The following is a 13,795-nucleotide window of genomic DNA, read 5'->3' on the forward strand; positions in this document are numbered from 1 at the left end:
CAGTCAGAGTCAAGCTTCAAGAGATCTTCAGAGATCTTAGTCCATCCTCTTCCTGCATACCATGACCAATAATACCTGTTGCTGACATCCCTGGGAGATGTATGTCTAAAATGTTTCTGAAGAGCCCAGTTGAGAGTCTGCAAGACATGGGAGCTGTTAGGATGTGTGCCAGGCTGGAGGCTGAAGCCCCTTTTACACCGTCACAGCCATCAGGTTCACTTCAGTTTTTCTAGTGCCAGAGATGATTCACTCTCCTACTCTCCCAATGTGGAACAAAGCCAGTCCTTCTGCAGAGCAATCAGACAAATTCATCTTCCCAAGAAGCACAGATAATTGTCCTCTTCACATGCAGTCTCCTTTGGTTTCTATTTCCTCAGATCTCTGTAGTCACTCTGAGTGAGGCCCTGAGTCAGGACCCTGCCATTATCACCAGCCTGTGTGTTCTGCGCCCTCCACAGTGACCTATCTTGGAGAACTGTTTGAGGGGATGTTACCCAATTTTTCAAAATTTTGGAGTAACAAGCACAAAGATAAGATAGATTCTCCAACAGCTGGAATCCCTGAGTGAATCACGGATGTCTTTTTAAAAAGCATAATCCAGCTCAGCCCTGAGACTGGCTCTTGCTACAGCAAATAGTGGGTGAGGTTTTACATCATGTGTTATGTGGGAAGCTTGTGAGAGTCCCCAGTTTTCAGGATGTGATTGCCCTGTGTAGCCTTTCTATTGCTCTTCTGTTTGACCACATCTTAGTTTTCTTTCACAGAGAAAAACAAAATGCAGGACCTTGCCAGACCTGTCTCGCCATGCCAGAGATTGCGAACACCGAGCCCAGTTACAGTGGAACTTCCTGGGAAAGAATCTGCCCGGTCCATCACTGCCCCATTCCCGCATCCCCCAGGCTGGGAGGAGACCACCTGCCCTCCTCCAGCCACACACTTGGGCCAGTCTCCACCCAGTCCAACGGCCAAGTGCCATTGAGCTCCCAGGACTTGCAGCAGCATCACCTGTATTATCCCTGCAACCAGCCAGAGCCCCAAGGCAGCTACGGCCTGCCCCCACTCCCCGGGCATGGTGAGAGGCCTATGCTGTGTTCCCACCTTTCCAGCAGTGATCCTGTGCCAGCTTCCCACCATGAGGCCTCAGAAACCACCTGGAAACAGTGGTCCCCCGGGCAGAGACGGCCGGTGCAGCATCACATTGTAACAGTCAGGTAAGAGGCACATAAAAATGTGCATCTCCTGAACTCTGTGGTGGGAAGGGTCTGAGTGGGGATGCACAACACACTTTGGAAGAGCAGCTACCCCAAACTGCATGGAGGGATCCAGTCTGCTTTGCCTCCTCCTCTGTAAAGGATGTACAGAGAACTGCCATTGCCACATGAGGGAGTGGCAGGATTTGCTTCTCAAGGTGACTCGTTGGATAAAACCAAGGTCACTCAGTTGCTCCTCAATCATGCAGCTCTGATTATGCCCATCTTCTATGATCTTCATATTTTCTCCTTTTGCATGGCAACACATGCAGCTGGCTAATCCTTTATCTTGGCAGAGTTCCTCAGTGATAAGAGCAAGGTTAATTTCTTTTTCTTACCCTCACTGAAGCTGCTGCCTGTGCTGGAAGGGAGAGGCAGCAGAGGGTAAGCACTGGCTACAGCTAAGCAGTGAGAAATACAAAAGTGGGGGAGATGATTTGGGTTTGCAGGTTGGGCAGCAACAAAGCTGTAAATTGTGTATTGTCCATGAATGAATCAGGCAAACTCTGTTTGTGTGCAGAGCACCCTGGTGACTTGCTTGGGTGGTGGATGTCTTGTGGGCAGTGCTGTAGGGATGCATACAGGATAGGCGTCCCCAGCAGCCTGAGCGAAATCCTCTGCCCCTTCCAGCCAGCACCATCCATCCTCACTGTGTGTGCCTTTTGGAGTCCACTGTTGGCACTAAAGACCATGATCCCTGAGCAATCACAGCAGCAGCCACTAAAGTCCAATAAAAGACGGCACAGGAGTCCTTCATTGTCTTTGCACAGCAGTGCAGGGTTAGGCACAAAAGCCCTTTATAGTCTCATTTTCTAGCCATTAACAGAGGATTTAATTTGCTTCTGTTTGCAGTGTAGAGCAATTGCAGTCAGAGGAGTGGAGCCTGGATCCTGTTTAGCTCATATACTATCAACGAAATTGTCAACTGTGTTCTCTGTAACAGGTTATTTAAGCAGGAAATGCAGCTGGATTGCAAATCCCTGGCAGAATGTGCAGCACTAGCAGACAGAAAAAGTGATAACATAATAATGCTAGAATGGGGTTTTTAATCCAAGCAAATCTGCTTGAGAAGCTATTGTGAGAGAATTAGCACAGGATGGACAGTGTGCTGCCACAAAAAGACCTCTCTCTAACAATCTGGTGAGGATTTTTCATTGATTTCCTCTTTCCCAAACCTACAGAGCATTAGTGTGATGAGAAAAACACAATATAATTTATTACACGTGCCACTGAGAGTGACTCTTCCACGGGGAACTCTCCTCTGTTGCTTTTTTCTTTCTTCCATTCATAACAACCTGCCAGGAAGGATAAGCTGCCACAGGGTCAGCAGGCAGCTGCCTGGGACGAAGCAGGGACCCAGGGCCATCTGCCCCATGCAGATGTCAGAGTGCTCTCCTTCCTCAGAGCCCTAGAAGTAGGAATGACAAATGAACGACAAATGCTCCTCTGTGAAGGAAACCCCACTGAAATTATTTGAGCAGCTCCACTGGCCTCCTGCTCCTCTCGACTGCACAAATGCTGTCTTTGGAAGGGCCCAGCAAACAAATGAGAGCCACCTTTTTGGAAAATCCTTGCTGAGCTGAACAGGAGATAAAAACTATCTATTGGCATTGCTAGCCCTACTGATGAAATTTAATAAAGAGGTATGCTCTTGCCAGGAACAAAAAAATTAAAAATTCAGTAGGAAAGTGCTTGAAACAGATAGGTTTTCAAGGATAGAGTTTTGGTGCAATTTCTATGGGATTACATTGCTAATGACCATTACTTTCTATAGGGTTTTCTTAGAGGGGCAAAAATGAGGAACAGCTACTTGTCTTCCCATCCTGTTTGGTTAAAATGTCAACAGGAAAGGGAAAGACTCTGCTATTCATTTGACCAATTCACATAGTGCCAGTACTCTAGCAGCAATGGCTCAGCTTGGTGCTTTACAGCCCCTTGCTCATTAACAGTCCAGCACTGTGCTTCATAGGAAAATAATAAATGAATGCATCTTTCTTTTTTTTTCCCCTGTCTGCAGACACGACAAAGCCTTCAGGATGCCAAAAAGGTATGTTTAATATCAAAAGCTTGCAGTCTTTCTACCCTATTATCATTGCTCTCCTACCCTGCTATTAGGAAATGCAGAGTATTATTGCTGGTGACATCCCCAGCAGGCCCAGCTTGACAGGCAAGGTCAGCGCTTCCTGCTCAGGGCTGCCCATCTGCTGGGAAAAATCTCAGTTTGCTTGTGAGATCAATTTAACCTGCATTAATGTATTGCAACACTGTCTTGATGGCTGTTCTTGGGGAAGATGCCTATGGTTCTAGTCCATAGAGTAGCTTTATACATATATACATATATATATATATGTAAAATCATCCTATATGTATGTATGTGTGTGTGTGTGTGTGTGTGTGTGTGTGTATGTATATATACAGAGACATATATACAGGAATCCAGCTTGGCCTACCAGATGAGTAATCAGGAGGACAGCTTATCCATGAAATAAGTTCACTTTTTCAAAAGACAGAGGACATTTCCCAATATTAACATAATTTGATTGCTTTCAACTGCTGTTTAAAAGCTGATTTTTGTAAACTATTTTGGGTAAGTATCTTCCAGCATCAGATACTGCAGCTGACTCTTTTTTTTTCCTGATAATTTGACATAGAATCACCCAAAACTGCCTCCAGAAATTAGGTACGCTAATGCGTGAAGAGCAATTTTTGTTCATTTTCATAGCAAAGACTTCATCTATGAAAACAAACTTCATAAGGCAGTCTTAATTGGAAAAAAATGCCAGGCCTGACCAAGAGTCATGTGAAAAGCTGTCTGAAGGGCTTGTGATGATTTCTAATTGTGAGGAATAGCTGCATTATTTGACTCAGTGAAGTTGGAGGCAAGACAAGCTAAAGAGCAAGCAAGCAGGGACGTAACACCTCAAGGCTGATACGCACTGACAAAGCCTCTCTAAAGCTCATCAATATTTCACTTCGCCAAGAAGCTCAAATATTTGTCAAATATTTTTGAACAAAGAATTTCTTATATTTCAGAAATATATCAGAATACAGAACTACCTAGAACCTGCCAAACCAGAGCAGGAACCCATTCCGATATCTTGTATCTCAACAGATATTTTTGAGGAAGACCAAAATCTTGAGGCAGTAAACTGCACTGGTAATAATTTGTGGGATAGTAACCTTGATACATCATCCTATAGGAGACACAGTTTGTCCTTCAAAAAAAATAGATCTTGGATGGAAAATTTTAGACCAGCTCTTAAGAACAAATGTAACTGGCAAAAATACTTTTGGTCTGAGTAAGCTGCTTCTCTGGAACAGTTTTATTTGTATAGAAATGTCATTAAAAATATGTGTGCCACCATATCACACTGATAGGAACTCCAGGCATAGCCCTGGCCTGTAGACTTGTAGGTGTTCTCCAAACCCTGACAGATTCCTGGTCTATGGCATTTGCAGGTGCTTTTATAGCTTCAGTGTTTGGTTTTGAGGCTGAGATCAGAGTGAGATTCACTCATCCTGCAGATGCAGAAGCCACTTGCCTGCTCTGGGAATGCTGCTGGCAATCCTAACATCAGCTACACATCAGATCAGCGGTTTCCATCCTTTTTTTCTGTGCAGATGTCCACACGTTTCCCAACAGTAAGGCAGGCACCTGTATAGTGAGTGAATTTAGACCAATGACAATGGCCTTGTTTGAGTTAATTATCTTTAGGGGACCGTTCAGAATAGCCCAGACTTCTAAGGGTCCACAGGTTGAAAATCTGCATGCCAAACTGTTAGGCAGCTACTAGCTTACATTGCACAATGAGGGGAGGATGAGGCGAGGGGAAAGAAGCAGCTTTTCTTAAATGCAATCTTTTAAGTTAAATATTTAAAGCTTCATTTTGCCCTAGGACACAAGAGTCTGGTTTTTATTATTTCTGATTGAAAAAGCAGGAAAACGTAGGGAGGCAAAATGTAATTACCCGAGTTAATTAGAATTGCCTGCAAACATCCAGTTGGAGTATAACATGTTCATTAATAGCTGTACTAGAGCCTCTAAGCTTTTTGATAAATAAGTGCTCAAACCAGAAAGCCGTAGGTCTTTTACTTCCTTTCACTAACACTACATAGGTTCAACAGCAGGTTGCATTCTAATAGCAGTAGCACCTTAACAGCTGCATTTTTGTCTTCTGTTGATTCCAGTTATTCGCAAATGATCGCGGAGTGGCCCATCGCCGTCCTAGTGCTGTGTTCAGTGACGGCTGTGGTCTGCACTTTAGCTGGCCTGCTTGTTGGAAATTTGCCTGACTTTTCAGAACCCTTAATGGTGAGTCCCTACAGATGACACATCAGCATGAATGTAAGGAAAATCCATAGGCCAACCAGTAATATATTATTTCTGCCATATAAAATGAGCCTGTGCTGCCTTCCTTCTCTTGCCTTTCTGAAACCAAGGAGAACATTAAAGCTGGTAGAAAAAATGACCATGTTTATCAGTGATCTGCTGTCCTTAACCCACATCTTCACAGTGTGCAACCAAATCAAGAGTCCTTCAGCATGAACACAATGCGTCAGAGCAATGCACACTATTCGCTGTTTCTTTGTTGCTGCACAAGGTCCTGTTTCCTGCGCAGGATCCCACATTTTCTAAGGTCATACCTGCCTCTCGTTAATAGAAGAATCCTGAGAAATTAAAAATAGACTAGAGTTTGTTCAGGAAGAGGAAAATTACTCCTATTTCTGTAAGCCACTGTTTTACTTGAGGAGGAAGAGAAGAGTCTTAGGAGGTCAGGGAGAGAGAATTGTAGCCATTCTTGCCCAAAAAGAAAAGGAAAGGAGAAATATTTTTCTCTGTCAGCTTTGGGATGCAGTATTTCCAGGGAAAACTCAATTTGTGTCTCTCTTCAAAATGCAGTAATAATCTCATACAGTTTCTGTGTCTAGGAGGAGGATTAAGGAAAGCTAAGCTAAACTAAAATGAAAGCTGATAACAAAACACTTTTGCTTGGCTGCAGGGTTTTGAGCCACGAGATACTGACATTGGCAGAAAGCTCGTTGTGTGGAGGAATATGGAGAGCCATACAGGCTACAAGAAGACATTTTCCCTTTCTCCCTATGCTGAGAAGAAGAGGTATTTGAGTTTCTTCTTCTCCCTGTGCTGAGAAGAAGAGGTATTTGAGTTTGGTTTGGGGGTTGAGGAAGGTGTTGGCTGTAAAGTTATAGATTCAATGTTCCAAGATGTCTATGTGAATTACAACGTATATGCTACATTTAAAAGTGACCGAGACACTAGAGAGTTTAAAGTCTGTTTGCCTGCAACAGACTTGGGCTCTCTATTCTGGAAACTAGGAATTAGGCTCTACACTCTTCATGCACTTACTTCACCGTTTACCTTTAAGAGACTGCAGAGGCAACTCAGTATGTCCGCACAAGTGGAGCCAGTTTCTCACTTAGTCTCATGAAGGGGCACGTCAACCCAAAATAAAAGCTCTCATCCAAGGAATGCCCTTTCAAGACTATGATGACTCTTACTGCTGCAGCAGTGTCATGAGTGGCACCAGAGCCTTGTCAGTGAACATAACTCACAGCCAGACAATCTCTAGTTACACAAATAATCTGATCTTTTGCTAGCTATGATGACATGGGCATTAGCAGAGGACAGAAGGCTGCTCAGGGAGAACAAGAAGCGAGGACACGGAGAATGGTGGAGCAAATCTATGGAGCGGATGGTTTCTTTTGTGGTCCCCCAGGTGAGAGAAATCTTGATGGGACAGTAAGTATCACACACCCAGAACTCAACACCATACAGAACGTTCAGAGTGTTTCAGGACACAAGGAAATGTTCTGAAAGTGGTCCAAGAAAGCAGTGCATACAATACCACCCTGTGAAAGCTATGCCACCTTCAAGATCATGATCTTCCAGCACTTCATAACTGAGTGGTTACAACAGGCTTGTTCTGAAATTCTGGAGAAGAGTTGTTTCTCCTTCTTAATTTTTTGACATACTTCTTTCTTTCCCCTTTAGAAATATATCTTAACAGCACCAGTAAAAGGATTAATGTTTTCACCATTTACCTACATAAAAAGTGAATACGCTGAAAAAATGGCAAATGCCCCACTCCTTCTCTGTTCCCACTCCCTCTATTCCTTCTTTTATTTTTGAGAAATGTAAATGGCAGTAAAAACTGGAGGAAAAACGCAGACAACTCCAAGACACCTAAAATTTGTCCCAAAATGAGCACCAGTAAGTAGAAGACAAAGGAACAGCATGCAGATACCTTTACTCTCTTCTCTGCCTCTTCTCCACCTCTGAAACCAAACACCAAACTCACAGGTCCTTGAGAGTTTTTGGCTGAATTTGAGCCACTCACTTGTAGCAGGGGTGCAGAACCAGATGCCAGCAGTCACTAAAAGCGTGCTGACAGCACAGGGAGCGTGCTTTGAAAATGCCCCAACGCTGCTCTCCTGCTGCTGACAGGTGGGCGAAGAGCAGAGGTCAGATCACACAAGGCAGATGTCACCACTCCCTACAAGCTACTGCCTTTGTGACCTGCTTCCCTTCAGGGAGTCCTCCATAACAGTCATACAGACAGCAGTATATATATATTTTTTTTTTTCTATGCACAGTCTACTCCAAACAGCCTGGGTAATTAATCTTCATTACCTAATCTTTTCTTTTCTTTTTCTTCTTCTCTATTTCAGAAAAGAGCTATTCCCAGCTGGTATTTATGTCCACAACTGCTGGGAGCTTATGGAACTTGCAAGCTATTCAGTCCATGTGTCAAATTGAACAAGACAAGGTTAGTAATGTCAGGAAGAACATACATACATGCTGTCTCTTTTCTGACTGCTGTAATCTTTAATCTCTATCTGAAAGGAAGCCAGACAAAAGTAATGTAAACTACAGAACAGATTTCAGCCTACAGGACTCCAGAGCATTTTACCTGCTTAGCAATACACAGATGATTCCGCCTGTCACTAAAGGCGAGCTGCAAAGTAGCAGCTGCCATTAAACAAGAATAAACAGACAAGAACAAACTGAACAAGAGCTTGGTCCAGAAGCCAAAAGTGTCCATCAGAAGCTGCTGAGAATTTTGGGCAGCAGAACCTAATTACTGAAATGGAGCTATCATCCTGGAGATTGTGACAGCAAGTTTTGCAAGTGAGAAGTTTAATTGGATTAGCTGTGTTTGCCATAGGATCCAATTTTTCAAATAAAAGATTATAAAATATAAATAATGGACAGGGTTTAAATTTTTCAAAAGGCTAGTATGTTTCAATAGCTTTACTTTGTCACTGGGAGGATGGCGAGCCGTGGCTTGTGCACCTGAAGGGGATTACTGCAAGGAGCAAGGAACACTATGGGGCTGCAAGATGAAGTGTGCAGAGAGGGTCTGATATGCTGCTACCTCCCCTGTTTTTCAGATACGCTCACACGTTCATTTTAGAGACCTCTGCCAGCGTACTGGAGCCAACGAATGCTGCCCAAGCTGGTCTCTGGGGAACTACATTGCAGTCCTGTACAATAGGTCTTCATGTTTGGAGATAACCCAAGGAGACATCTCCCATACTCTGGCCCTCCTTCGTGCCTGTGCTCCAGACTACCACAAAGGTATTCTCACTCCGTCTTGCATAGGTCCTGAGACTGTGAGACAGAAACACTCTCAGTGTGCCAAAGTCCCAGAAAAATGTACCCGCTTCAATGCCATTTACCAGCTTCTTCACTTCTTGGTCGACAGAGACTTTCTTAGTCCCCAGACGATGGAGTACCAAGTGCCATCTCTCAAATACAGCCTGCTGTTTTTGCCTACAAGGAAAGGTGCCTCTATGATGGGGATCTACTTAGACAACCTTGAATCCTGGGATCTGTTTGATAACTATACATCTATAACTGGAATGGACCTGGGCCTTAAACAGAAACTATTCCAGCACTATCTTTTACTGGATACTAAGTATCCAGTCCTGGCAATATTAGCTATTTTTCTAAGTATTTCTTTTTATTTACGCTCAGTCTTTATTACCTTGATGGTCCTGCTCGCTCTTGTCAGTTCTTTAATGATCTCCTACTTCTTGTACAAGGTGGCCTTCAGATTCACCTATTTCCCTTTTGTAAACCTGACAGCAGTTGTCATTCTCAGCAGTATTTGTGCCAACCACACCTTTGTCTTCTTCGACCTCTGGAACCTCAGCAAAAACCAGAACCCTTCCGCTGGGCTTTCCCAGTGGGTGAGTCAAACCATGCACCATTTTGCATATCTCATGCTGGCCTCTTGCTTCACAACGGGTGCTGCCTTCTATGCCAGCTACATTAGCAATATAATAGCCATCCGCTGCTTTGCTATTTACATGGGCACCTCCGTGCTGGTGAATCTGGTATTCATGATGACTTGGCTTCCTTCTTCGGCTGTGCTGTATGAGCGCTACATAGCAACGACCTGCATTTATAAGCCAGAAGACTACTGGAACAACACTGGCCAAAAGAGAGTCACTCTCTCCCTCCATTACATTCTCAGGGGCCTCCAGAACACACTGTCTGAAACCTCCAAGCTGCTATTTGAAAAACTTCTGCCTTGTGGAGTCATCAAGTTTCGGTACATCTGGATCTGCTGGTTTGCTGCCTTAGCGATGGGAGGTGCCTACATCTCCTGTTCCAACCCAAAACTCAAACTCCCAACTCTTGAGACATCATCTGTCCAGGTGTTTAGATTGAGCCACCCCTTTGAGAGGTATGATTCTGAGTACTGCCACCAGTTCATGTTTGAGAGGCTGGAGCACGGAGAAGGGCAGCGTATGCCTGTCACAATAGTCTGGGGCATTCTGCCTGTTGATAATGGGGACCATTTCAATCCAAAAAGCAATGGCACCCTGGTGATAGATGCCACCTTCACAATCCAAAACCCTGATGCCCAGAAGTGGCTCCTTGAGTTCTGCCAAAAAGTGAAGAATGAAACTTTCTATTATCCTGACGCAGAGCAGAAATCTACTGTGTGTTTCATGGAGGAGTTCCTCAGGTGGATGGACAGTCGCCAGTGCTCCCAGCGAGACCACAGCTTCAACCTTTGTTGTAACCAGTTCTCTTTCCCTTACGGAAGTGAAGTCTTCCTACACTGCATCAAAATGATGCTCCTGGAACAGGGCAGGGAAGGGGCAGACACGTACGATCTGGGCCTCAGGTTTGATGTGGAGGGAAATCTCGCTGCCTTAGTGCTGCAGTTTCAAACTATTTATCACTATAGCTTCAACTATAGCAAAGCCAAACAATTCTACGAGGAAATCAGCCTCTGGGTAACAGAGGAAATGAAAACTGCCCCCGTGGGGCTTCAGAATGGATGGTTTACCAGTAAACTAGAGCTGTACAACCTCCAGCACAGTCTTAGCACAGAAACAATGGTGGTCTTGGGGCTCTCCATAGCCATTTCCTTCGTGGTGCTGCTACTCACTACTTGGAATGTTCTCCTTAGCATTTTCTCTGTTACTGCCATCGCAGGCACTGTCCTGGTAACCATTGGCCTTTTGGTCCTCTTGGAGTGGCAGCTCAACGCAGTGGAGTCTCTCTTCATTTCAGCTGCAGTAGGTCTCTCCGTTGACTTTACCGTCAACTACTGCATCTCCTATCATCTGTGCCCCCATTCTGACCGCTTGAGCCGAGTGGCCTTTTCCCTCAAGCAGATGAGCTGTGCCACAGCCATGGCAGCTTCTGCTCTCTTCTCTGCAGGGGTCATTATGTTGCCTGCGACGGTCCTGGCGTATAGGAAGTTGGGGATATTCATCATGATGATCAAGTGTATTGGCTGTGGGTTTGCCAGCTTCTTCTTCCAGTCACTGTGCTGCTTCTTTGGCCCAGAAAAGAACTGTGGGCAAATCCTGTGGCCTTGTGCCCACACCATGAAAGACTATGATGACCCGGGGCTGAATGGAAACTTTACTTGTGGGGGAAATGAGAAGCAAAACCGATTGCGGAAGGTCCAGGAGTCCAACACCGCAAACGAGCAATACGAGCTCCAACCCTTGTCCAGAAAACTCAGCGACAGTTTTGACAACAGCACTTCCACAAGCAAGCTGTCCAACCGGCCATCAGTGCTCTCCGAAGACACACAAGTTGAAGACAACAGGTGCCCCAGAACAGGAATGCACTCCTCCCTTGAAAGAGAGAGACAGAACCTGCAGGAGACCCTTGGAGACCAGCAGGTTGGCCTGTGCCAGTGTCCTGCCTTGCAAACTTCCTCTCCATACAAACACAGCAGCTCAGGAGCAGAAATTCACAGGGAGAGACTCTGCCAAGATTGTCGATGTCGAAAGTACAGTCCAAAAGCTTGGGATGGGTCTGGGCTGGACCATATCCAGCCGGCTGGCATGAAAGAAGAAGAAGGGCAGCTCAATAAATCACAGTGCTCTAGTGACACTGCCCAGCAGCAGTCAGATTATACCTCAGAAAACAGCCATCTCCCTGCTGCTGACATCTACAAAATTCACAGATGCCTTTGTTCTCTTGGCAGCTCTTTTGACATGCTCAACATCTCCAGTGAGACGTCGATTAGTGATTTTGAGCAAGGCCTAAAGCTTGCTGAATCAGCCAGCTCTTGTCCCGATGTCTTAGAGCTGTCTGATTCGTACAGTCAAACAGAGAGAGGTTACTTGAACGGGAAGCGAGATACCCTGCGGCTGGACCTGAGGGAGACCGTCTTTGATATCTCTCCAGCAGCATCACAGAACAGCTCTTCATGGAAAAATCGATTTGGAACAGGGAACGAAGGTCCGGTTGTGTTACCAAACAGCCAACCAGACATGCCTGATGTTTGGATCAAGCGATCCAGCGCACAAAGTTCTGGTTACAACAGTTGAAACCTGGCAGAAAACAAAATTGTACTGCTAGGGAAAGCAGAAGTCAAAATCTCCTTGGAACTGTAAATACAATTTTTTCCTCTGACCTCTCTTAGAGCTGAGACAGTTTCTTAGTATTTCAGCTGTGCAAATACCTGTGTTTTTACAGAACCAGCAAATCTGATACTAGTGAGAGGATGCAAGATGGAGTACAAGCCCTTTGACCTCCCAGTGTCTGGTGCCATAGTCACAGCTGTATCGCAAACCTTATCGAGTAAACTTGTTTTGTCATTTCCTACAAGGCGATTAGATTTTGTTTTCTTGTCAAGGTCACAGAGGAGAGAAATAATGAGGTGAATCTCCCCAGATATTTAACAATAGAGAAAGAGAGATAATGTAAAAAACTCAAAATCCAAAACCCAAACCCACAACTACTGAAAATCTAGATACCACGTGAAGAATATATTGTTCATAAAAAAACAAGTCTTTAATTTTCTACGGAATCAGAAACTGCTTTATGTGAAATCCAGGTTCACAGATGTCATCAAATTAGTTCAGATATAAAAAATTCTCATTGAGATTACTTACTGATCCTGGAGGAGGCTGCAGAATCCAGCCCAAATTTATTTTCAGTAACAATTTCAGTTTGTCTCATCAGAAGAAATTCTAGTACTGCCAAAGATTTTCAGAATAATATTTCCCCTTTCAGAATAATGTCCTCGTCCCCTCAGTGACTTGAGTGCTTTGTGTGTTGTCTTCACAGCCTCTTTCCACTCAAGGCATTCCCCACAAACACGTAACTTTTTAAAATTTGAGTATCTGGTGAATCTTGAATTTTACAATTATTTTTTTTTCTCTACCAGAAACAAACAGGAAAACAAACACTTCTTTGCCTCTATATGTTGAAAAAGAGTAAACATTCTCTATACAAGTCGATGTAAAATAAATGCTTATGACAAACTTTCCTAAATCTGTATGATGCCTCATTTTCACTAAGAACAGTGGTTAATTTCCTTCATCTTTTAAATGCTTAATACATTTTCCAACATAATCAAAAGAGAAGTATAAATCTTAAAAAGCTTTGCTCCCTCTGATACCTACAAGTAGTTTTCTCTGCTCTGTGAGAGACAGTCTGTGACTGCCTCATGGGGACACACTATTTAGACCTGCTTGGAATTATAGAGCGTATTTCAGTTTTGCATTTTCATAGCGCGGTTCTCACACTGGATGTTCAGGTGGGTGTTTTGGCAACCAGAGCTGCCCTCGGGCCATGAGCCAACACTGACCGAAATCCTCCCCACACAGCAGCTTTTCACATTACTATTTAGAGGAACTTCTCACCCACTTTCATGATGGAAAGCACTGCGAAAACATCTAATAAAGTCCGAAGACGTTTTATACACATGCCTCATTTCCTCTTACTGTGTGGAAGGGCAGCTTTAAAAAAAGCGCCCGCCAGCATCGGCGCCCTGAGGGCAGCAGAAGGGAAGCCTTCACAGCCAGCGGGATCCCCCACAGCGAAAGCCAAAAAAAGCTCCAAAAGCTCCGAGAGAGCCACACGGCGAGGAAATGGGAGGCGGGGAATGCCCTCCTCACCGGCGGCCGCCTCCCTTGAGAGCAGCTGTCACGGAAAGCCGCTCCCCCCTTCACGCCCTCTCTGAGGGAAGAAGCCCGAGCGCCAAACGGCGCCCGCTCCGCCCGCTGGGGCGGGGCCCGCGGGCAGGCGGCGGGAAGGACGC

General features: G+C 44.7%; 2 protein-coding genes across 2 annotated transcripts in view; both read left to right on the top strand.

Moving 5' to 3' along the window:
- The first annotated feature begins 1,191 nt into the window (after positions 1–1,191).
- DISP2 (dispatched homolog 2 (Drosophila)) lies at positions 1,192–12,077 on the top strand. Its single transcript, XM_010186970.1, has 7 exons — positions 1,192–1,211; positions 3,268–3,297; positions 5,439–5,562; positions 6,251–6,366; positions 6,867–6,985; positions 7,938–8,035; positions 8,661–12,077. Exons 2-7 carry the CDS (start codon positions 3,287–3,289, stop codon positions 12,075–12,077), a joined length of 3,885 nt encoding a protein of 1,294 aa, XP_010185272.1. The 5' UTR covers positions 1,192–1,211; positions 3,268–3,286.
- A 183-nt stretch (positions 12,078–12,260) lies between these two features.
- KNSTRN (kinetochore-localized astrin/SPAG5 binding protein) overlaps positions 12,261–13,795 on the top strand; it is a 6,518-nt gene continuing 4,983 nt past the window's right edge. The window contains 1 exon segment of the mRNA XM_010186971.1: positions 12,261–12,330. Within this exon segment, the coding sequence (XP_010185273.1) occupies positions 12,261–12,330 (70 nt within the window).

Source organism: Mesitornis unicolor, unplaced genomic scaffold (genome assembly GCF_000695765.1).
Source record: "Mesitornis unicolor isolate BGI_N332 unplaced genomic scaffold, ASM69576v1 scaffold28666, whole genome shotgun sequence".
Classification (NCBI taxonomy): Eukaryota; Metazoa; Chordata; class Aves; order Mesitornithiformes; family Mesitornithidae; genus Mesitornis; species Mesitornis unicolor.